The sequence below is a fragment of the Lolium perenne genome, chromosome 2, assembly GCF_019359855.2.
Source record: "Lolium perenne isolate Kyuss_39 chromosome 2, Kyuss_2.0, whole genome shotgun sequence".
In the NCBI taxonomy this organism is placed as follows: Eukaryota; Viridiplantae; Streptophyta; class Magnoliopsida; order Poales; family Poaceae; genus Lolium; species Lolium perenne.
The window spans coordinates 7,782,636-7,807,596 of NC_067245.2; the positions used below are offsets into that span (position 1 = coordinate 7,782,636).

The 24,961-nt window shown below is 45.9% G+C and overlaps 1 protein-coding gene across 3 annotated transcripts; it reads left to right on the top strand.

Annotated features, from left to right (window-relative positions):
* Positions 1-2,784: 2,784 nt before the first annotated feature.
* Positions 2,785-24,924, top strand: LOC127331052 (uncharacterized). 3 transcript variants are annotated; one of them, XM_071825845.1, is made up of 17 exons: positions 2,785-2,917; positions 5,077-5,195; positions 5,356-5,401; positions 5,630-5,702; positions 5,792-5,849; positions 6,570-6,665; positions 6,796-6,913; positions 7,339-7,605; positions 8,205-8,306; positions 8,427-8,784; positions 8,874-8,987; positions 9,173-9,804; positions 9,903-10,096; positions 18,788-19,004; positions 19,299-19,418; positions 20,004-20,750; positions 21,111-24,924. In XM_071825845.1, the coding sequence occupies exons 2-17, from the start codon at positions 5,137-5,139 to the stop codon at positions 24,228-24,230; spliced, it is 6,321 nt and encodes a 2,106-aa protein (XP_071681946.1). In that variant the 5' UTR covers positions 2,785-2,917; positions 5,077-5,136; the 3' UTR covers positions 24,231-24,924. The 3 variants fall into 3 exon arrangements, with proteins under 3 accessions (XP_071681946.1, XP_051213093.1, XP_051213094.1); XM_051357133.1 differs by lacking the exons at positions 2,785-2,917; positions 5,077-5,195; positions 5,356-5,401; ... (1 more) ...; positions 5,792-5,849; positions 6,570-6,665 and having other exon boundaries at positions 6,796-6,866; XM_051357134.2 differs by lacking the exons at positions 2,785-2,917; positions 5,077-5,195; positions 5,356-5,401; ... (2 more) ...; positions 6,570-6,665; positions 6,796-6,913 and having other exon boundaries at positions 7,510-7,535.
* The last annotated feature ends 37 nt before the right edge of the window (positions 24,925-24,961 follow it).

Below are 24,961 nucleotides of genomic sequence, written 5' to 3' on the forward strand. Positions count from 1 at the left end.
TTTGAGTTGCATGTTGTAATATCAGATACTTATATAACTTTCCATGTCCTAGTTTCTTAGGTGAAACCTACCTCGGCTACACTGCTGATGCTTTCCTCGTCTTACTTCTAAAAAGTATTCACATCGATACAGACCGTGAAAATACAACAATTCACAAGCCTATCAACTATCAGGCATCCACTTAAACTATCTAACACTGACCATACACACCATGCCGCCGGGCCTAAGCTTCCTTTCTATTTTCCATAAAGATTCAAGGGAAATGAACTGTGGACGAATCAGAGAAATTTATCTGTGCCACTTGCAGGGATTCAAAGAAAATTGGAGAGGAAGTTGCGTCGGTGACCGATTTATGCCGGTGGCCGGTGGCGGAGGCGGCTCCTATGCTCTAGGTGCCCGCCCGCGATGACGGAGCGGTGGGAAACGGTTTTACCGAGAAACTGCCTGCCGGAGTTCCTAATCTGTCGTGTTGGCTTGGACGAGGGAGCGAGGAATGAATGCTCTGAAGGCGCGAAACCCTAGGCTTGACTTTTTTGCTATGTTCACACGAGGCCGACTACATGCGCGAAACTGCATGCGCGAAACTCCCTGCATCCTCATCACTCTCGAGCGTGATTGAATCAGTGGGGCGGAGGTTGGACCCGCCGGACGGCGGTTGGAGGAGATATTGCCGAGATTTGATTTGGGTTTGGGTTGGACCAGTGGGAAGAGCTGGATGGGTGGCGCAGACGTCGTCTTCCTCAAACTGCCGAATCCTGGTCGCGCGAATTCCACACCCTCTCGACCGAGCCCAACAACTACAGACATGACGACTAGCCTCTACGAGCCCAATATGTTCGATGTCTCTGTGCTTGCTGAGCGTCACCACCTGGCAGGTGGCAGGAGGACGCACATGCTGACACACGCCCTAAGATTGAAGGAGGATGGCGGCGTCGTTGTGGCTACCGAAGGCTCGCTGGGTGGGAGATTCTCGTGGTCATCATGACCGTTGTTGGTGTTTTCTCGTCCCCGTCCAAGATCCAGCAGGGGATGTAGGGGGGAAATGCTCATGTGGGAATAATGGGCTGCTACTTCCATCTAGATTCTCACATGGAAAGTTGATGTTCGTCGTTGAAAGTTGTCTACAAATACTGATAAATTTCCTATTATTACTGTTAAGTTTTCTACTGATACTTATAAATTGTCTAGCCTTGGCAATGTCGCTACAGTTGCTTACCGCCACAATGAAGATGCTTACAGCTGTACAAACTTACCTCAGTGCACTGCACTGAAGTGGCCTCATGTTTTCTTGCCCGGCGAATCAACATGGGTGTCCAAAAAAGTAAGATTTATGCCCAACCAGGCAATTTTAGTGCGTGACAAATAAACTTTTATGATAGGATAACTTCGTGTCAGAAAGAGCAACCTAGGTGCCCGCCATAACAAAATTGTTTATTACGATGCAACTGCGGTGTTGGATGGCACAACTTTGATGCCTGTCGGCGCAAAATTGTTTGCCTCACTATACAACATTGGTGTATGATAATTTTGGTGTTCGACCGAGCAACTTTGATGTCCGTTAGAGCAACTTTAGAATAAATGAAATTTAGTGCCCGATGGCGCAACTTTGATATCTGACGGCACAAATTAGCGCCCAAAGACGCAACTTTAGTGCCCCAAAGAGCAAATTTCGTGTCTAACGACGCAACATTGGTGTCTAACGAACACAAGTTTGGTCCAAAAACATAACTTTGTTGCCCAACAGAGCAAATTTGATGCTATCATAGTAACTTTTGTGCCCACTTCTACAAAGTTGTCTACTAATGTTATAAAGTTGCTTACCCGGTCGATAACTTCGCTAGCGAATGGCACTCATAGTTATTGAGGCAACAAATTAAGATAATCGAGCAATTACTATGTGTTGAGATGATTAATGGTCTGGAATTTGCTTCATTGTAACCAAAGTTGCTTCGTCACGCATCAAAGTTGTTTCCTCGTTACCAAATTTGCTTCATCGGGATCAAGTTGCTTTGTCGGACACCAAAGTTGTTGTCGTCGTTCTGAAGGTCCTAAGTTACTTTTAATTATTATAAGTTGTCTACCATTATTCTGAAATTGCCTATAGGTTTTGCGAAGTTGTTTCCGCTGTTGTGAATCTAGTTTATTCGTTGCACCAAAGTTGCTTTGTCGTGTATCAATGTTGTTTCGTCGATTTCATTGAGCACCAAAGTTGTTAATTTTTTATGTTAAAATATATGTTAGTGAGATCTAGATTTAAAGATCTCGTCGCGAAGATTTTAAAATGAAAATGGATTGACATTCAGTTTAAAATAAAAGTTACTCTGTATTGCTTTTTAAAAGAAAAACGAAATACATTTAATGCAATACAAATCAGATAGATCCTCCTTTGCAAGGGTGTGCCCAACCCAGCGAACGAGCGCCTGTGCGCTCGCTATCCACGTCAAATCAAGTTTTAAAGGAGCCTTTTATCTAAAAAATAGAAGAAAAATGGCTCGATAAGCAATCTAGAAACAAGTTGAAAATACCTCGAAGATTTGCTCATTTCTCTTATATATTCCATCCTTATTTTGTGCTAGATATAGCTAAATTATGTGCTACTATAAATATATGGTGGTTTTTGTTTGTAAAAGAAGTAGGAGTAGGAATTAATAGGGAGGACACTGTCTCGGCCCCTCCCTCCCGTCCGTGGCGACCGAGCTCGTCGGGCGAACTGGCGACGCCGCGCTCCTCCCACCACCTCGCCGCCATCGCGGCGGCGGGTGTCTCCTACCCGCCGCCGTTACCCCCCACGCCGCACGCCTCCGCGTCGGCCACCCACGACGCGAGCGCCGGCGGCGCCGCCAGGCAGATCGTCGACTCCCTCCTCGCCCGCTTCCTCCCGCTCGCCCGCCGCCGCATCGAGACCGCCCAGGCCCAGGTGATTCCCCCCATTTCCGTGCGCGGTGAACGAGAATCGAGGTGTTCTGCTCTAATAAGTATCTTGCCACCCAGGGTTCGCCGCTTAATCCTGCCGCCTAGGATTCGCCTTAATCGCGTCGATTGGATTGCAACTCCTGTTTGTGTATGTTGATGTTGGTATTGGAGAACATTGATTAGTAGGTGATACCCAGCGGTTGCTGCGGTAATTGGTAACAGACATTTTGCTCGGAAAAAAGAGCAATCGAAAATAAGCTTGGCAGATTTTTTTTTAGTCAGAGCCAAGCACCCAAATTTAACATACTATGGTTTTATCCTATAACACAATTGGAGTATAACTATTGATAAGAATTTAAGCCACCAATCATGGTCTTTGGCACGGAGAAAAAAGAAGCACATAAAGTTAAATGAAGAGCGTGTGAGATGGTTAGTAATTATGAGAATGTGAAATTACTATTTCCACTTCGGACAAAACCTTTAGAATTAGCATTAATTTAGATGGGTCCTAACAGTATGCAAATTCGGACAATGTCTTCTGCCCCCATTGAGATACTTAAGCCTGACTACAAAAATATTGAAAGATATTATAGATTCGGTTGTGTCCGCTGGCATGCCGCGGTTCCTGTTAATGCCGTTCTCTTGTAACCTTATAGTTCTCATTACTAGAGTCCGTGGCCTGCCAGGCGAGGCAGCCACATTTGGTTTACTCCTGCAGCCACACGCACTGAGTGGCTGGAAAATGTTGGGTTTTTACTCCTGCTTGCATGCGCTGCTTAATTAGTACTCCTACCGATTCATGTGCCGGCATAGCGTGTTCGCTGTATGTTGGTATCAGATAACATTGATTATTTGGTTAGTTGTGGGCATGACGCTGTTTCGTTCAAATGCCGCTTTAACCTTATAGTTTTTATTACTGGACCTATATCGCCATGTACTTTTCATTATTAATTACACAACAATGCAATATGGCTTCAGGATATGTGCCTTTTCACTCTGTTGGTAGGAGAGCTATTTGTGCATTCTAGCAGTATTAAAAATTATAGACACATATTTACCATCCAAAGCAGCATTATGCCAAACTATACACTAGCAAGGTGTCGGTACCAGAGAACATTGGTTGTTTGGTTGCGTCCAGGTGGTCTTGACGCTGTTTCTTTTCATTTGGTTAGCTTTCGAAAGAAAGATACTCCCTCCGTCTCAAAATGTAAGGCGTCTAAAATTAGTCAAAAGTCAACTTGTACTAACTTTGTCTATTATTTAGGAAAACGTATGTACATATAAAATATTGAATTGACTCATTGAGAAAATATATTTTATGGTGAATCTGTTGATACTAATTTAGTATTGTAAATGTTTATATTCTTTTGTACAAACTTGGTCAAAGTTAGAAGACGTTGACTTTCGACTAATCTTAGACGCCTTACATTTGGACGGAGGGAGTATCAGTTAGGTTTGAAGGTCTGATCAATGCTTCACCTGTGGGCCAGAGGCGGTAGAATTTGCTTCAATAGAGCAGTGAGATGCACGCGTGCTTGGAAAATGTTGGATTTTTACTCTTGCTTGCACACCCTCGTTAATTCTTTCTGATTCATGTGTCTGGAACTCGTGTTCGTGTATGTTGGTATCAGAGAGCATTGATTATTCGGTTTTGTCGTGGGTATGGCGCAGTCTCTTTGAAATGCCTTTGTACTGTAACCTTATAGTTTGTCCTTACACGAGTCTGTCGCCTGCCAGGCCGATGCGTTACATCTGGTTTACTCGTGCAGCGACATGCACACGTGCTTTGAAAATGCTGGATTTTCACTCCTGCTTGCTTGCGCTGGTTAGTTATTATTGATTCATGCGTCTGCAACACGTGTTTGTGTTATATTGGTATTGAAGAACATTGATTGTTCAGCTTGTCGTGGGCATGACAGCTGTTTCTCTTAAATGCTGTTTTCTTGTAACCGTATAGTTTTTTATTACTGGAGTCTGTCGCAATGTGCTTCTCACTACTAAACATGACACTATGACAGTATGATATGGCTTTATGGTTTGTGCGTTTTGCTCTGTTGGAAAGCATAGAGGAACTATTTGCGCACCCCACGCCTTATGTTAACGGAAAATGAAATGCTGTAATGTTTAACTCTATCCGAGCCTAAAATTTTAGTAAATAAGCAGGATGGGCAATACCTACGGCCATCTGATCCAAGCTACGAGCAAGTACTGGACTCACTTGCCATGGTGGCAAGGCACACACCTTTACCTCTCTTGGATGCTCTTCTGCGGTGGAGAGAAAGGTACGTTGATTGATGTCAACACTTGAAAAACTTCAACCTGGTAGTCTTAGATTTCGGTCTGTTTTACATTGAGCTTTCAGACCTGTTGCTTACTGTAACGTTAGAAACTCTCTGTTATCTTGTACTTCTCACTGAAGTTTTGTACACCACTATTGCCCAGTGAATCACCAAAAGGTGCCCATGATGCCTCGACATACCAAAAGAAGGTCTGTTATCAACCGACCATGTGTTTTTCTTACAAAAAGCCACATTCTCTTCCACTGTATATGCTCAATTAAGATCACCAGATATGCATTCCATAGGTTATCTTATAGTTACAAATAGTCTGTAGCAAGCATTTTCATCCCTGATTTTCAAACTTGTTCTTTCCCCAACTTTTCATCATGCATTTGTCCTGTCTAATATGTTCATGGATTTCCCTTTCCCATACCCAGCTTGCTGTTGAGTGCATATTCAGTTCAGCCTGCATTCGATTTGCTGAGTATTGCCCACAAGAGGGAATAACAGGTTATTTCTGTTGCTTGTTTTTTCTGCGAGGACTTTACAGTTCATTACTTTAAAAAACAGTTGGCTAACTTATGCATTACTTTGTCCAGAGAAACTTTGGAATGGCTTGGAAAGCTTCGTATTTGATTGGCTAATTAATGCAGACAGGTGAGAACTTACTGCCTTCTTAAATGTGGTTTGTTGTATGGTAATGACACAGCATACAAGGTTGTGCAATCTTGCCGCTATACATTGAACATCCAATTCTTAGCAAATGAGCAAATACTTGCCATATTAAACAACTTAACAAAAATATAAGGTTTAGGGTTTACCCGGTGATGTGAGATTCATGGGAATACTCCACCGTAGAGGGAAGGTGGGACTGTGGGAGGCGGGTGGCGCTGGCACCGGTACCCAGTCTGCCGGGGCTGGGATCTGAGGACTGAGGAGGGTGGTATTGCGGTGGCGCAAGGGAGTTAGGTTGCTTGAGATGGTGGGGTAGGCATCGGCTGCGGCACCAATGGTTTTTAGGCACAGCAGCCGCAGCGGCGGTAGGACATCCGTACGCAATGGATGGGCACATAGCTGGGGAATCGCTGGAGAACAGAAAGAAATAAGGTATCTGGTAAAAGAAGAGAGAATAATACACTGATTACAAATGGTTGGATGAGTTTGTTCAGCTTTTTTTAATGGGTGGACTCTTGCTCTACATTTCAGCAGAAAGACATATAAATAATTTGCGTACAATGATGATATGCTGACTTGTTTTGTTTACATGTGCCAATTTCCTTGAAACCATGGCTTAAATTTGCTTCTCAGTTGCCATAAGAAGCAAACTTATGTACATGTGAAACCGGGTCCCTCCTTACCTCATTTGCCTTTTTCCAGGGTTGTCAGCCAAGTAGATTATCCTTCGCTGGTTGATTTGCGAGGTCTCCTCTTAGATCTTGTTGCTCAGCTGTTAGGAGCTTTATCACTTATCAGGTCTGTTTCTTAATTTATCCTACTTTTATGGATCACTGGGTGGCGTTTGCAACTTTAGAGGCATCGCAAAAGCTGTTTCATTTCCTGTGGTCTCTTTGTTTAAGTTACTGAAGACTGATGACTCGTGCAGGTTTAGTTCTGTGACTGAGAGGTTTTTTATGGAGCTTAATAATCGCCGAGTTGATACTCCTGTTGCTAGAAGTGAGACGCTCAACATTATTAATGGGATGCGCTACCTCAAATTGGGGGTTTGACTCTACAATGACTACTTCATTAATATTTGTACCAATTCATAAGTATTCAAAATGCATGCGTTTGCCCATCTGATTTGTTCTAGCATGACCTATAGAAGCTTTATTCTATAAAATTTTCATTTGTTGACAAAAAATGTAGGAACTTCCTAAGAATTTTGTTTGCTAGTATGCTACTGTGGTCCAACTCCTAGGATTCAATGACCAAATTGTAACATGATCAGTCTGACACATTGAATTTCATGGAGTCTCATTGACTTTGCACAATTTTGTTTCCAAATAAAATATATTCACTTACACAAGAAAGATCTATACTCAGTTCAGTTCATTATCCATGAACTTGTTTGTTGCATAACAACTTAACAGCAATGCTCTTTCTGGCTATATGATGGCTTATATACCCCCATAATTCATTTGCCCAGGTGAAGACAGAGGGTGGGCTGAATGCTTCAGTATCCTTCATTGCAAAAGCAAATCCTCTAAATCGACCTCCAAACAAAAGAAAGAGTGAACTGCAACATGCTTTGTGCAACATGCTCTCAAGCATACTGGCCCCACTTGCCGAGGGAGGTAGAAATTATTGGCCTCCACTGGGTGTGGAATCTGCATTGTCACTTTGGTATGATGCTGTTTCTCGAATAAGAGTCCAGCTCATGTATTGGATGGATAAGCATAGCAAGCATATTGCTGTAAGTTGATGACATGAGATCTCATTTTATACTTACACAGTTCAACATTTGCATTTGCTAAAAAATTGTATATCTTTGCTTTTGTTTCTTAATCTTCTTGCTATTCATCACTTTGGGAACTTGCAAGCCTGCCTTCAAATTGTTTTCAATGCTTGACAACTTCCTTATTATGATCATGGAGCTTTATGTTCACCTTTTACTTTAAAAAACTTTCTTTTTTGCTTTTTGTCATAGATATCAGTCACTGCCTTATTAATATTATTAATTCTACAAATGGTCTGTTTCCCAAAGATTTATCTTTCTTACCCTTTGTAAATCATGGTCAACACCTGCACTCCTTATATAAATCAAATCACTCCGTTTTCGAATTGATTTACAGTTTATTCGCTAGCAAGTACGATGATTTAATGACACATGACTGTTGTGGCTTTTAATTGTTGTGGGTGAATTAAGTTGTTTTAATGGTGGCTGTGGGTGAATGGAAACAATAGAATCCTTTCGTTCTCTCATTATTTTGGTTTCACTTCTAGCTTCTGACTTCCTGTTGCTTCACATATTTTCTGTTTTATATAATATTTAATGCCAAATCTTCTTTGCAGGTTGGATTTCCACTGGTCACTCTTCTACTTTGTCTTGGTGATTCCCATACGTTCAACAAGAACTTTTCTCAGCATTTGGAGATCCTGTATAAGTATCTTAAGGTGATTTATGTCACATTTGATTTAATCACAAGGACAAGATTATCGTGTCATAATATCTTACTACTTATTCTTCCTTTGTCCTGCACGAAGCATAATTCTGATTGATTGTATATTATGCAGGACAAGAGTCACCGATCAATGGCATTAGATTGTCTTCATCGGCTAGTTAAATTTTATGTAAATGTATATGCAGAGTATCAGCCCAGAAATCACGTGTGGGACTATTTGGATAGTGTTACATCTCAATTGCTCACTGTTTTGAAGAAAGGATTGCTGACTCAAGATGTCCAGCATGATAAACTTGTTGAGTTTTGTGTGACCTTAGCCGAGAGCAACCTGGATTTTGCAATGAATCATATGATACTGGAACTGTTGAAACAAGATAGTTTAAGCGAAGCAAAGGTTATTGGTCTTAGGGCTTTGCTTGAGATTGTTGTCTCTCCATCAAATCGACAAATTGGCCTCGATGTTTTCCAAGGTAACATCGCTTTCGGAGCAGTATCAGTTTTTAAAACTTAATTATTTTGTGACAACATGGTAAACAATATGTTTACCCCGTAATTTCAGCATTTGGTATTGGCCACTACATTCCAAAAGTCAAGGCAGCTATCGAGTCAATATTAAGGTCTTGTAGCAAGGCTTATAGCCTAGCCCTTCTCACATCTTCGAAGGCTACAATTGGTATGTTGCTACATCATCATATGAACCAAATGATCGAAGTACTTGCCAAGTACTATTGTTTCTATGGATTAATTTTGGACCATCTTTTGGGCACTAATGAAACTGAAATTGTGAAAGCAGCTAATATTTTTTAATCCACTCTTCCATTTTCGAATTACCCCTAATTTCTAATATATTGTTTTCAGATAATGTAACGAAGGACAAATCTCAGGGATCACTCTTCAGATCCGTTCTTAAATGTATACCATACTTGATAGAAGAGGTGGGCCGTAATGATAGAATGACTGAGATTATACCTCAACATGTGACAAGTATTGACCCTGTTGTCCGTGAAGAAGCCGTGCTAGTGTTGAACAGGATTGTACGATACCTGCCTAATCGTCGGTTTGCTGTGTTGAAAGGAATGGCTAATTTTATCCTGAAACTCCCTGACGAGATCCCTATTTTAATTCTCAATTCACTGGGACGTTTAGTAGAGCTTATGCGCTTGTGGAGAGGTTGCCTCTCTGAGGAGCTTCTGACCAAAGATGTTCAAAATTTTGAACGTTCGAGCCTAGGAAGCGATACAATGCAGAGATCTCCTCTTCCTAGGTCCAGAGATATATCTGAATTCCGTGCCTCAGAAATGGATGCAGTTGGGCTTGTCTTTCTCAGCTCCGCTGATGTTCAAATACGGCTTACAGCTCTGGAGTTATTGCGATGTGTTAGAGCTCTAAAAAACGATCTAAGAGATTGCTCGACAAATGAATGGGGTGACAGTAAACTAAAACTTGAACCAGAACCAATATTTATCATTGACATCATAGAAGAAAATGGGGTGAGTTTCTTATATCTTTAACAACCCCAGAGTGTCTTGTAGTTTGTATTGAACCTTAATATGCTTGATCGCGTGATGAAATCATAATAAATTTGCAGGAAGACATTGTTCAGAGTTGTTATTGGGATCCAGGGCGACCTTACGATCTGAGACGTGAGATGGATCCCATCCCTTTGGACGTGACGCTTCAATCCATCGTGGAGAGTGCTGATAAAAGCAGATGGGCCCGCTACCTTAGTGAAATTGTGAAATACGCAGCTGAACTTTGCCCGACCTCTGTGCACGATGCGAGGCAAGAACTCTGGTCTTTTCCTAGATTTTTGTTGTACCTATTTTTTCAGGGAAAGTTAGACTGTATCAAAAATTGTTAGAGTTATTGTGCAGTCCTTCGTTGCAAAGACAACTGATAAAATTAGACACCAGATTCCACACCACATGGTTGCTGTCATGCCTAGCAATTTGAACTATCTCATGAGCGGCGGCCTTATAGCAATCTCTCTCAATCTCTTCCCTTGCACCTTACAAATGTTGTTGTACATATGATTTAGTTTGCTAATATGCTAGGTGACTCCTGCCACCCAGTATGATCTTTTGTTTTGTATGCTGGATTAGGTGGTCTTTTTTTTTAATGCCATGTTAGCAAGAAATTTTGAGCAGAAGCTTGTAGATGAATACAATTTGGTTCTGTGGTGGATGTTAAATACCTCCTTAGATGCAGAGTTGACTAGTTCAGAACCTGAGATGCTCAGTTGGCACATGCTCTTTTCTTTTTAATCTAGAATATGTTAGCCTTTTCAAGCTTACTCTCATTGAGAGAGGATGACACTAGGAGAGTTGGGGTAATTTTCGTTGGTTTATTTCTCACACATCTCACACAATGCCATAACCAACCTAAGGGTTGGGGATACAGATATATAGCTGCTAGCCAGCCACGACTATGCTAAGATGCTAGTCTAACTGCCAGTCCTTGCTAGTCTAACAGCCAGTCCTTGCTAGTCTAACTGCCAGTCCTTGATGCCCCTAAAAGCAGTCAAAGATGCTATCCTATCCTAACAGCCAGCCCTTCACAAGGACCATTTATGTGCTGCAGCCAGTCCTTCACAAGGACCATTTATGTGCTGCAGCCAGTCCTTAACAAGGACCATCTGCAGCAGCATCTCCTCAAAGACCATAGGACAAAGACTTATCCATCAGAATACACACTGGAAGGTGTATCATATATTATAGAAGAAGTGCCAAGAGGCAGAGTTTACAACGCCGTCTTGCAGCAAGAGTTGCTCCCCACTAAAGTCTACTCTCTTACCAGCAACCAGTGCGGTGTCGGTGGTGGAACCCCGAACACCTCTCCGTAGAAGAGATGAGTAGACCCCATCGCTCTCCCATCTCCACACCAAGGTGTCTTCGTCCTCTATCAGCTGGATTGTCGGCAAGCACTCCCACACGAGAAAGAACCCGTTCAAAGCATCCGCATTGAGATTAGGGCCACAATCTCTTAACCACGCGCCACCTTGCAGGCCATCTTGTACCGTCTGTGTCTGGGCAATGCGCTTGGGGACGGCCGCCACAAGGTTCGGGGTGAGGTCCTATATTTGCCGGCCATTAAGCCAACGGTCCACCCAGAAAAGCGGCTTACCCCCCTTGGCCAACTTGGTCTATGTTGCCACCTCCAAGATGGCCATCGCCCTAGGCGGTATCTGTATGTTGAGCTGCCCAGGGCTTGGACGGATCCGTCCACTGCAGCCACGTCCATCAGCATCAGAGTGCAAGGTTTAGGAGATTGAGGTTAGGGATCCCAATACCTCTGTTCTCATTTGGAGAGGTCACCTTGTTTCACGCCACTAAACAGTGGGCACCCTTGACATCCTTTCGACCTTTTCATAGGAACCCCTGCAAATGCCAAGGAAGGCCTCTAGGGTCTTGTCGGTCAGCTCTAACGAGAGCATGGCATGAATCGACATGACTGACAGAGTGGGATCTCACAAGGGTCGTCCTTTCTCCACGGATCATAAGCCCCGCCCCCCAAACCGGAAGCATAATGCGGCTCCATCGACCACGCCCTGCAGTTGAGCAACTGTGGGCTTCCTAATGCCAAGAGGCACCCGAAATGCGTCGATGGGGTATTGCAAGCCCTGTTGCACCAGAACTTCGTGCTCAGGTTCATACCGAAGGAGGTGTGCCACGTACTTCGCTAGATTTGTGTGTAGCCCAATGCTTCCCCAAAGTCTTCAACCACGGCAGCACAAGCTGCCAAATCCAACCTGGAGAGGATCCCCTTGTCGTAATCCACGCCTGTTGCTAGTGTGCCCACCCGTGATGCCATTGAGAAGCACCTTCGTAGATGCCGTGGATAGTAGGCAACATATGATTGACAACCCCTTCTCACCAAACCCCATCTTGGCGAGCACTTTGACCAAGAACGCCCGATTCACTGTGTCAAAAGCCTTGGTGATGTCAACTTTGAACAACACCGAGCTTGTCTTTGAACTGTTAGCCTTGCTAGTTCACAGGTAGTGTGTGGGAAGTAGTCTGTTTGTGTGATGCTGCCAAAAGCTTCATGCAGCTTGTATTGCATGTGCTATTTATAGGATACAAGCTAGGTACAACATGTAGATTTCTAAAGCCTTCTAGAGCTTTCTACTGCTATTATTTTATAGCTATCTACTACTAGAGTTATCCAGAGTGTTCTACTGGCTAAGACTTACATATGAAATGTACCACTAGAACATACTAGACCATACTTGCACCTACAGAACCTACCAGTCCTACTAGAAGGCTCCAAAGCAAGGATTACTAACAATTCTCCCCCTAATCCTTGCTCTTCATGCTTGATTTGATCTGGACCATTCCAATTCTAGCTCGCAGCTCCTGAAACTTTACTCGCCCAAGTGATTTTGTCAAAATATCAGCGAGCTGATCTGAAGTATTGATGAACCTGGCATTGATGCTTCCATCTTCCAAGCAGCCTCTGATGAAGTGATACCGAATATCGATATGTTTGCTGTGCTCATGGAAGACTGGATTTTTGGCTAATGCCAGGGCAGACTTGCTGTCCACCATTAGCTCAACTGTCTCGGCTTTTCTTCCTTGAAGTTCTCCAAGAAGTCGAGCCAGCCAAATTCCTTGAGTTGCTGCAGTTGTGGCTGCAACATACTTGCCTCACATGAAGACAGAGCAACCACCCTTTGCTTGAGAGATTGCCAACTCACCAAGCAGTTGCCGAGGAAGAACAGATTGCCGCTCGTGCGCTTCCTAGTGTCAATGTCACCGACTAGGTCACTATCGCTGTAACCAATTAGATGTGCATCCTTTGTCTTCCGTCGGTAGCGTGCCAGCGATGTAGCGAAGAATTCTCTTCACCGCCATCATGTGCTCCTCCGTGGGTCGTTCCAAGAAACGACTGACGAACCCAACAGCAAATGCTAGGTCTGGCCTGGTGTGGACGAGGTAGCGTAGGCTGCCAACGATTTGTCGGTACTTCGTAGCGTCCACCTCTTTTGTTGTACTTTCACGGCTAAGCTTGAGCCGCTCCTCCATTGGGGTCTGTGCTGGATTGCATCCTTCCATTCCGCCCAGCTGCAGGATGCACGAGGCATAGTGTGCTTGACATATGCTGATGCCATCGCCATGCCGTTGGACTTCAACTCCAAGATAGAATGACAACAATCCAAGGTCACTCATTTGGAATTTTGTCTTCATCTCGGCCTTGAAACTCTCAATTGCTCCCTTGGACGAACCTGTGATGATCAGATCATCCACATATACTCCAATGAGCAAGATTGTGTCACCCGTGATGCGTCGGTAGATTGCGTGCTCGTGCTCGCTCTGCTTGAAGCCCATTTCTTTGAGCGCCCGCGGAGCTTGCCGCAAACCATAGAGGGCCTTGCGCAGCCGTAGGACTTTTCCTTCTTCTCCGGTGACGATGAAACCCGGTGGCTGCTTCACATAGACCTCCTCCTTCAGTTCTCCATTGAGGAAGGCTGATTTTACGTCCATGTGGTGGACGGGCCACCCCTCCTGGGCAGCCAAAGCAAGCAGCAGCTGGATTGATTCCATGCGAGCGACGGGAGCAAAGACTTCATCAAAGTCTATGCCGGCTTGCTGGACGAAGCCACGAGCGACCAACCGTGCTTTGTGTTTGATTACTTCGCCGGCTTCATTTTTCTTCAACTTATAGACCCTTTTTTTGGCCTATTGGTTGATGCCCGTGTGGCAGGTCAACAAGCTCCTATGTGTTGTTTTGCTCCACTGCTTCAATTTTCTCGCGCATGGCTGCCTGCCATGCCTTGGCGCGCTCAACTTCTGCGAATGAGCATGGCTCCCCCGTGCTGGCCAAGTGTAGCTCAGAGTCGAGGTTGCACGTTGCGAGCCCAGGTTTAGCTTAGAGTGTCCCAATCAGGTTTCGACCCTACGATAGAGAACATGTGTGTCTCCATGCGCAGCATCCAGTCGGTCATCATCATGTGCTGGTGGCGTGACGAAAACCGGGGTTGATGCGGTTGCAGCACTTGTTGCTGGAGCTGATGGAGGCGTTGGTGGGGTGTTGGTTGAGGCACCTTGAGCCCCACATCTCGAAGATCTGTCCCCTGCTGAACTGGACACCTGGCTAGGCACCCTTGTGGCATGACGGCTGATATACTCCACGTCAAAGTTGCTGCTGGGGATTTCGCCGCCATCTGCTGCCCAATCCCATGCCCAATCCCAACCTCGTTCTTCATCAAAGATAACATCACGAGCAATGCGAACACGCCTTGTAGCTGGGTCCAGCAGTCTGTATGCCTTTACTCCATCCTCATAGCCAATGAAGACAACGGGAGAGCTGCGGTCATCGAGCTTGCGTAGGTTCCCTGTTCCTTGACATATGCCAAGCACCCAAAGGTGCGAAGGTAGTGGACAGCCGGCTTGTGGCCATGCCACGCCTCGTAAGGAGTCTTTGCTGTGAGGGCTTTGGTGGGAGCTTGGTTTAGGAGGAAGACAGCAGTGCTGACCGCCTCCCCCCAAAATTCAGCTGGCATACTCTGTTTCAGCAAAGAACATGCCATTGCCACCACTGTTTGGTTCCGCCTCTCGACGACGCCATTCTGCTGTGGGGCGTATGGCACGGAGAAGTGGCGCTCGATTCCGTCATCAGCACAGTAGGCTGCAAAATCCATTGAGGTGAACTCACCGTCGTTGTTCGTGCGGAACACACGCAGTTTGCGTCCGCTTTGAGCTTCTGCTGCTGCCTGAACTCTTTTGATGGCATCTGCTGCATCATTCTTGGCTGCCAGGAGCATCACCCACATGTAGCGAATGGCGTCATCCACCAACATCAAGAAGTAGCGCCGGCCTCCAGGTGTCGCCGGCGAAATGGGACCGCAGAGGTCGCCGTGGACAAGCTCAAGTGGCTCCTTGCACGACACCTTGCTTGCCGAGGGAACGGGCTGCGGCGATGCTTCGTGATGATGCATGTGTCGCAGCTGCTCCACGTGTTCCAGCCGTGGCAGCCCACGTGCCATGGCGAGGCGTCCCATCTTCTCCAAAGCATCAAAGTTGAGATGCCCAAATCGCTCATGCCAGCGCTAAGCAATATCATCGCGGCAGACAGAGAGACAAATTGGCCGCGCAATCTCAAGATGGAGGAGATAGAGGCGATTCCGGCCGCGTGTGACCCGAACAAGGAGTCGTCCTTGCTTATCCCATATGTGAAGCACACCTCTCCTGATCAGCACGCATGCGTCCCTCTCGTTAAGTTGACCAATGCTGATGATCGAGTTCTTCAGGCGTGGGATGTAGTAGACGCCGTTGAGAGCCTTGTGTTCACCATTTCTGCCTGCAAAGATGGTGGTACCCATGCCCTTGATTTCCACGACCGAGCTGTCGCCGTATTTGACAGTGCCGGTGATTGTACGGTCAATTTCAGCAAAGGCGTTCCGATGGCCCGTCATGTGATTTGTAGCGCCGGTGTCGAGGTACCAGCCCTCGATTCGCTCGTCGTCGCTGCTCGTCCCAAGGTAAGCTTTTTTCCTTCGGCTCGTCGATGTGAAGAGGGACATGCTCTCGAGCTGTGATGGTGCTATCTTGCACCATAATGGTCGGGGCTGGAGCAACATTCTGCTGAACCACCATGGCAGCAGCTGGAGCTTCACTTTTCTCCACCAGCATAGCTGGAGCAGTGCTTTGCTGCACCTTGGCAGGGGCAGGAGTGGTGCAGACCTGCGCCATGAGGAGTGCAGGCTCCTCATCATCTTCCTCTGCTTGAGCCAGGTATGCCCTGTTTCTCCGGGGCTGCCTGCAGTCCTTGGCCCAATGGCCGTGACGGCCGCAGTTGCGGCATGTGTCATCTCGCGGGCCATCTCTAGCCGCTGCACGATCGTCGTTGCCTTCTCCAACCTTCTTACGTGGTGGCCATCGTGGTCGCTGTCCGCTGCCGCGTGCAGGCCTAGAGGAGCTGCCTCCTTGGCGCCCCTTCATCCTCTCTAGCCATTGCTCCTCGGTGAGTAGGAGCTTGCCATGCTCACGCGTCGGCTCAGGCGACTCGAGACGATCCTCAGCTGCCTTCAGCCGGCCGGTGACTTCCTCCAATGACATATCAGAAGTGTCAAGGAGGGTCTCGATCGCAAGGGCTATCTGCGACAGCCTTGGCGGCACAACCCGCAAAAACTTCTCGACGACTTGAGTTTCGTCGATAGGTGCTCCGAGCGTGGCGAGGCTTGTGAAGAGGTTCGTTAGGCGTAGCGCGAAATCATCAACAGACTCCCCGTCGCAGAATGAGATCATCTCAAATTCCTTCTTTAGCTGCTGCACCTTGCCCTTCCGCACGCGATCTGAACCGACGTGCATGGCTCAAATCGCCTCCCATACCTCCTTCACTGTCCGCTTGACGGCTAGTCCAGCCATCATTTCTGGTGGCACCGCTTGCAAGATGGCCTCCAGCGCCATTCGATCTTCCTGGTAGTCGTCGGCCCCGAGCTCAATTGCACCCCAGATGCCCCGAGCCTGCAGCTTCACCTTCATGAGGCTCCATTCGGTGTAGCTCGTCCGCGTCAGCATCGGGTAACTACCGCCACCGACGTCCTTCACGACACGCTTAACCACAACTTCGCGCCTTCATGCATCACGGTGGCGCGGTCGTCTCGGTGGTGGTGAAGGGGAACGGCGCCGCGGATGGCGAGGCGGACTGCCAGCAACACCTCCAACTGGAGCTGACATCTCTCATGATCCTATCTTCACCAACGCTCTGAGCCTTGCTAGTTCACAGGTAGTGCGTGGGAAGTAGTCTGTTTGTGTGATGCTGCCAAAAGCTTCATGCAGCTTGTATTGCATAGTGCTATTTATAGGATACAAGCTAGGTACAACATGTAGATTTCTAAAGCCTTCTAGAGCTTTCTACTGCTATCATTTTATAGCTATCTACTACTAGAGTTATCCAGAGTGTTCCACTGGCTAAGACTTACATATGAAATGTACCACTAGAACATACTAGACCATACTTGCACCTACAGTGCTACTAGATCCTACCAGTCCTACTAGAAGGCTCCAAAGCAAGGATTACTAACATGAACTGCGCAGTCAACGGACAGTTCCTTGCACCAGCAGGAAATTATCGTGTAAACATCTACCCTGAATGAATGCACTTTGGTGCGGCCCCACCAGCTCCGACTTGCAGGGAGGCTTGCTAACACCTTCACCACCAGCTTGTCCACGCTATGTATAAGACTGATGGGTCGGAAATCCTTCACCTCGATGGTATCCGGTGTCTTGGGCAATGAATCCACAGCCGTCACCTCACCAAAGATAGGTGAAGGCCTCCATCACGTTGGCCTTGATGATTTGCCAACTGAGGTGTAGGCCAGTAAAATCATCTGGGCCCGTAAAACCATCTAGCCCCAGAGCCTTATCCTGCTCCTGGCATTTGATCACCTGCCAAACTTCCCCTTCTGTGAACTTAGCCTCCAAGAAGTAGAGGTCAATGAATTGTCCACGCTCGGGAGCCGAGCCTAGCAGATGATCAAAGAAGCAATCCACGACATGAGCCTTATCTGCTTGCTCAGAGAGGAGCACATCATCCACCTTGAGAAGTGTCACGAAGTTCTTCCTCCGCCTACCACTCGCATAGATGTGGAAGAACCATGTGCACACATCCCCCTCCTTCAACCACAAGATCCTCGATCTCTGTCGCGATTGTTCTCTCTAGGGACACCAGTCCAAGCAACTTGCACTTTAGTAGGCGCCTCAGGCTCTTCTTGCCCTCGGAGAGAGCCCTAGTCTCCATAGCTACGTTAAGGCGCAAGATGACCTCCGGGCCAATTAAGATTTGCAACTTGTTGTTACCAATGTTGACACATGCTCTTGACCTTGATTTATTTACTGAATTAATTTATTCAGAACTAATATAGGAGCAGGATCCATTTGTTGCTGTCGAAAAATTGATATATTCTTCAGAAATCATAAAAAAACAGTATGGAGTGAGAATCCAACATTTTTTTATTGGATTTGATGGTCCAGTTAGAAATGAATACGAAAAATGCCTTTGGTAAATATCAGAACTAGTGTTTGTATGTGATCAGTAACACTTATGGCCTGAATCGTTTGGAATTTTTTCATGTTTTATTCATGTTTCCACTAAGATGGACGAGTGTTGCAGTATGTTACGTTATGGTTTGGGCATGCGGAAGAAGAATTCATGAAATGTCAGGGTTTTCTCCTTCATAGACCAGTGTCAGTTTTCTGTGTCAGTTCGTGTCCTTACCAAACATTAAGGATTTAGGTCTAAAGACAGTAATTATCAGTGGTCTTGTTTCTTTCCTTTTTGTTAGAGGTCTGGGAACCATTGGTTGCCATCCAATAATGGTTGATATTGGTTTCAGGATGGTATATGAAGATTTGTAATATCTAAAAATATTATGTACTGTTGTTAAGTTTCACTTCATAAACAACACAATTTTCTTCATTCATTTGACAATCCGGCTGGACATCTTATCTACTCTATTGTATGACTCAACAGAAGAGAAGTTGTTAAGAGACTTGAGCAGATCACTCCTTCAGAACTAGGTGGAAAGTCTCAACAATCACAAGATTCTGACGCTAAGCTTGATCAGTGGTTGATTTATGCAACATTTGCATGCTCTTGCCCACCTGACAAAGAATCCAGCAGCAAAGCAGCAAAAGACATATTCCATACAATTTTACCATCACTGCGCCATGGTTCAGAAGGATATGCAGTAAGATGATTATACCTCAAGTGCTTAGACCCACCTTACATATTACTCTAGATTGTTATTCAGGGGTGAAGCGCTTTGTTTTATAATTCTATTTTTTCTGTCCACACAAGCAAAATTATTACGGATTTGTTGCAGGATATAATGAGCTAACAACCTATTAATACCTTGTTACTGTACCCGCCAAAAAAACCTGGTTACTGTGTACTGAATTTCAGTTGAACATTTCAACATAGTACATGATTTGTTGATCATGGCACCAAAGCATGAATTGATTTTTCCTTTTTTTTTTTGCAGCTTGCTGCTACAGCTGCCCTTGGGCACTCACATCTAGAAGTATGTGAAATCATGTTTGGTGAACTTGCATCTTTTCTTGAGGATGTTTCATCAGAAACAGAGGCAAAACCAAAATGGAAGGTACAGTGCCTTAACTTTCTTCCAGTGTCGGTATAGTTGTTATATTGTTGGATGCATTTAACTCACACTGCCTCTTTATTCTTTAAGCATCTTCATTTAATAAGAGGTCAAATATTTAATAGACATTTCCATATTACTGAAAACTTGACCGCTGCTGCTCAGCTGACACATGTTATTTGATTCACTTGGCTTTGCATAGCTATGGATTTAGCTATGTAGCTTGATGAGCAATGACCCCCAAGTGTCAATGGATTTTTCTTCTCAAGCTTATTTTGCTGTCGTCATGCTTTTTCTGGGACAGCAAGATTGTAATTGTAGTTTGGGGCAAGCTTCTCTTCTTATCGAGCGTTCCTACTAGCATCCACAAATATCACTTTTATATAAATAAAGTTGGGAGCCTATTGCTTGTTTACCATATTCCATGTCTAATATCCCAACTTGTTATTTAATACTGCAAGAACAAGCACATTGTGGTTTGAAACCAATCCATACCTATGACTTCCCAGATCATAATAATGATGATTATAGGTACAATAATGTATACTCCCTCATTGTAGTTACTTTCTTATGTATTTGCATCTGCAGAATGCTAGGTCCCGCCGTGAGGATCTTCGCACTCATGTTGCAAACATACATCGAATGATAGCTGAAAAGGTTTGGCCTGGGATGCTTAGGAAGCCTGTTCTCCGCTTACATTTTCTGAAGTTTATTGAAGAAACATACCGCCAAATCAACATGTCTTCATCCGATAGCTTTCAGGATTTGCAGCCTCTCCGATATGCATTAGCATCTGTTTTAAGATATCTAGCTCCTGAGTTTGTTGATGCAAAGTCTGAGAGGTTTGACAACAGAATACGTAAGAGACTTTTCGATCTTCTCCTTAACTTGAGTGATGATTCTGGCAGCACATGGGGGCAGGAAAGCAGCAGTGACTATCGCCGTGAACTTGAACGTTATAAAGCCACTCGACATAATAGGTCAAGGGAATCACTTGACAAGCTTGCATTTGACAGGGAAATAGCTGAGCAGTTGGAAGCTATCAATTGGGCTTCCATGAATGCTATTGCCTCTTTGCTTTATGGTCCTTGTTTTGATGATAATGTTAGAAAGATGTCAGGCCGGGTAATATTGTGGATCAATAGTTTGTTCGGGGAACCAGTTACGAGAGCACCTTTTGGGCATTCACCATCATACTCAAAGCATACTGATGGAGGCCGCTTTGGTGGGAAGGACAAACAAAAAGCTAGTCAATTTCGAGTTCTCTTAGCAAAAACTGCGTTGAAGAATATTTTGCAGACAAATTTGGATTTGTTTCCTGTTTGCATAGATCAGGTAAACTCTTCTTCTATTTTTATGCCTTACTTTCCAAACTTGTAGGAACAAGCCAACAAATTGGACTGTGTACACATTGTGTACTCCATAAATTAGTCATTCAGTTGCATTTGCTGCCAAAATATGTGTTGATATTTTCTTCTTGAAGTGGCATGTTAATTATTTGGTGACAATATCTTGTTAATTAATCATGTACAACTTAGGATGGTACTATTTCTTTTGCTCTCCTTTTTAATCATTCTCTGGTCTTTCTTGTTCATTTCTTTGAAGATGTTATGCTTACAGTTTTTACAGTTCAATATACGCTTGCCATCACTGTTAAGTTTTGATGGTTTCAATCATCTGTTAATCATTTTGCAGTGCTACTCTCCAGATGCTTCAATAGCAGATGGGTATTTCAGTGTTCTGGCTGAAGTTTACATGCGGCAAGAAATTCCAAAATGTGAGATCCAGATACTTTTGAGCTTGATCCTCTACAAGGTGGTCGATCAAACAAAACTGATCCGTGACAGTGCCCTCCAGATGTTGGAGACACTATCTCTCCGTGAATGGGCTGAAGATGATGCTGATGGTGTTGGACACTACCGTGCATCTGTTGTTGGCAACCTCCCAGACTCCTATCAACAGTTCCAGTACAAGCTGTCCTCAAAGCTCGCCAAGGACCATCCTGAACTCAGTGAGCATCTATGTGAGGAAATAATGCAGCGCCAGCTTGACGCAGTGGACATTATAGCACAACATCAGGTCCTCACATGCATGGCTCCTTGGATAGAAAATCTTAACTTTGTGAGATTAAAGGACTCTGGGTGGAGTGAGAGATTGCTGAAAAGTCTTTATTATGTGACATGGAAGCATGGTGATCAGTTTCCTGATGAGATCGAGAAACTATGGAGCACCGTTGCAAGCAATACTCGCAATATTATCCCTGTGCTGAACTTCTTAATTACCAGAGGGATAGAGGACTGTGATGCCAATCCATCAGCAGAGATCACTGGCGCATTTGCTACATACTTTTCAGTTGCCAAGCGTGTAAGTCTATATCTCGCTCGAATTCGCCCACAGCAGACCATTGATCATCTGGTCTGCGAGTTATCTCAGAGAATGCTCGAAGACAACGAGGAACCAGTTAGGCCTGGGAAGGTTGATTCTTCTGCAAATGTAGTATTGGAGTTCTCTCAAGGGCCTACGACCTCTCTGGTAGCATCAGCAATTGAAAGCCAACATCACATGTCCCCCCTGCTTGTCCGTGGTTCTCTTGATGGTGCAATGAGGAACGCCAGCGGGAACTTGAGCTGGCGGACATCGACGGTCACTGGACGAAGTGTGTCTGGCCCATTGAGCCCATTGGCCCCAGAAGTAAGCAGCATCCCAAACCCCACTACAGGGCGGTCAGGCCAGCTCCTTCCAGCGTTAATGAACATGTCAGGGCCGTTGATGGGTGTCCGAAGCTCGGCTGGTCACCTGAGGAGTCGTCATGTCTCCAGAGATAGTGGAGACTACTATTTTGACACGCCAAATTCAAATGATGATTTTTTACATCAAGGGGGCAGCGGAGTTCATGGGATTAATGCGAATGAGCTCCAATCAGCATTACAGGGGCACCAGCACTTGCTTTCACGCGCCGACATAGCTTTGATTCTCCTTGCTGAAATTGCCTACGAGAATGATGAAGACTTCCGTGAAAATTTGCCTCTGTTATTCCATGTCACATGCGTTTCAATGGATAGCTCAGAAGACATCGTGCTTGAGCATTGCCAGGATTTGCTTGTGAATCTCCTCTATTCACTTGCTGGCCGGCATCTTGAACTGTATGAGGTTGAGAGCAGTGAAAGGGAGAATAAGCAGCATGTGGTGAGCTTGATAAAATACATCCAGTCTAAACGAGGTAGCCTGATGTGGGAGAACGAGGACCCTACCCTTGTCCGGACTGAACTTCCTAGCTCTTCACTGTTATCAGCACTTGTACAAAGCATGGTCAGTGCTATTTTTTTCCAGGGGGATCTTCGTGAGACTTGGGGTGCTGAAGCTCTTAAGTGGGCAATGGAGTGCACATCCCGCCACTTGGCCTGCCGATCGCACCAGATATACCGTGCTTTATGTCCCAGCGTTAAGAGTGATAGCTGCGTATTGCTTCTGAGGTGTGTCCACAGGTGCTTGGGTAACCCTGTCCCGTCCATTCTGGGTTTTGCAATGGAGAACCTGCTGACATTACAAGTCATGGTTGAGAACATGGAGCCCGAGAAGGTGATACTTTACCCGCAGCTCTTCTGGGGCTGTGTTGCACTGATGCACACCGACTTTGTACACATCTACTGCCAAGTGCTTGAACTGTTCTGCAGGGTGATTGATCGCTTGACCTTCCGTGACCGGACAACAGAAAACGTGTTGCTCTCCAGCATGCCACGTGACGAATTTGACGTCAATGGGTTTTCAAGTGACCTCCACAGGCTGGAGTCAAGAACTACTTCAGAGAGACTGCTATCTGTGACCGAGACCGGAAAAGTCCCTGCTTTCGAAGGCGTGCAGCCACTGGTACTGAAAGGACTCATGTCTAGCGCAAGCCACGGGTCCGCGATCGAGGTGCTATCCAGGATCACAATACCCACGTGCGACTCGATATTCGGGAACCCCGAGACAAGGCTACTCATGCACATCACGGGTCTTCTCCCATGGCTCGGGCTGCAGCTCACCAAGGAAGCATCCTCCTCCCTCGGATCATCAACGTCTCCTCTGCAAGAACAGAACCAGAAAGCGTACTACGTGGCGTCAAACATCGCAGGATGGTGCCGCGTGAAATCCTTGGACATTCTCGCCGAGGTCTTCATGGCATATTCTCGTGGGGAGATTGTTTCCTTGGAAGATCTGTTTGTGCGCGCTTCCCCGCTGATCTGCGCCGAATGGTTCCCGAAACACTCATCCCTGGCCTTCGGGCACCTGCTGAGGCTTCTCGAGCGGGGCCCCCTGGACTACAAGCGTGTGGTGCTCCTGATGCTCAACTCGCTGCTGCAGCAGACCCCTGTGGACCCGTCCCAGATACCCCAGGTGTACAACGTGGTGTCGCAGCTTGTGGAGGGTGCGCTGTGCGCCGAGGCGCTCAACGTGCTGGAGGCTCTCTTAAGGAGCTGCAGTGGAGTGGCTCAAGCCGACGACCTAGGAGGGTTTGGCGGCGAGCACGGCGGCCACGGTGGTGGGGGGTTGGTCGGGGAGAAGGCCTTGGAAAGGATGCTCCTTCCTCAATCGTCGTTCAAGGCCCGCAGTGGGCCGCTCCAGTACGCCGCTGGGTCAGGGTTCGGGTCTGTGATGATGGCAGCGGCCGCCCAGGGCGGGGCTGGAGGTGGAGGCACAGATGGTGGAGTGGTCGCGCCAGATGTGGCGCTGCAGAACACCCGGCTGCTGCTCGGGCGCGTGTTGGATACATGCGCCCTTGGGCGGAAGCGGGATCACAAGCGCCTGGTCCCGTTCGTGGCCAACATTGGGTAGATAGGTGCAGGATTGTTTCGCTTTGCGTTAACTCAGTGTGGCCTGTACGGCTAGTCGCTAAGATCAGAGAAGATGGTTGGTTCACCTGAGGTGCATCTTTGTCAGTATCTTTGTACACGGGTTCACCTGAGCACTTCTTCTGTGTCTTCTGGTGGCTCAATGTTGAATTTTGGAATCCGTGGAGATGATATGGCTGTAGCTGTAGTTAAACTCGGCATACAGTATGGGAATTTTTGGCCTGGAGCAGTTGATGTGTATATTTTGCAGTCTTTGCTTTGTGACTACGAAGTTAAGCGCGGCGGCACCCCGTGGCCCATGAACTGGCTGCAATGCAGGCAAGCGACATGAGGACATAGCCTGATATAAAGAGGATATAGATGTAGATAGGTTGCATCTCCCTCCTTCGCTGCTAACTGCGAGTTGGAGGCGCGAGCTGATAATCCAGCACAAGGATGTCTTATCTTTATAATCATTCACACCAAGCTATTAGGTATATGCCAGGAGATAAGTTGTATCGCAGTCTCAAGACAAATGTGCTGCATACATTGGAAAATCTTGTGTTTAGTTTCAGAGTTCAGTGTTTGGTTATGCCAACCAATTTGTTTGCTCCCAGTGCTAGATGAGCTGCTGTATACACTGGAAAGTTGCACTCAAGGCATGACATGCCAATAACAAAAGTATGTGTTTTATTCAACTTGGTGGATAGTTGTTAACAAAATGATGGTATCAGC

Coding starts and splice junctions, on each gene's coding strand:
- LOC127331052 (XM_071825845.1), top strand. CDS start 5,137: ATGGTGGCAAGGCACACACCTTTACCTCTCTTGGATGCTCTTCTGCGG. Junction 8,307..8,426: donor TCCTGTATAAGTATCTTAAG/GTGATTTATGTC, acceptor TATATTATGCAG/GACAAGAGTCACCGATCAAT. Junction 19,419..20,003: donor AGGCAAAACCAAAATGGAAG/GTACAGTGCCTT, acceptor TTGCATCTGCAG/AATGCTAGGTCCCGCCGTGA.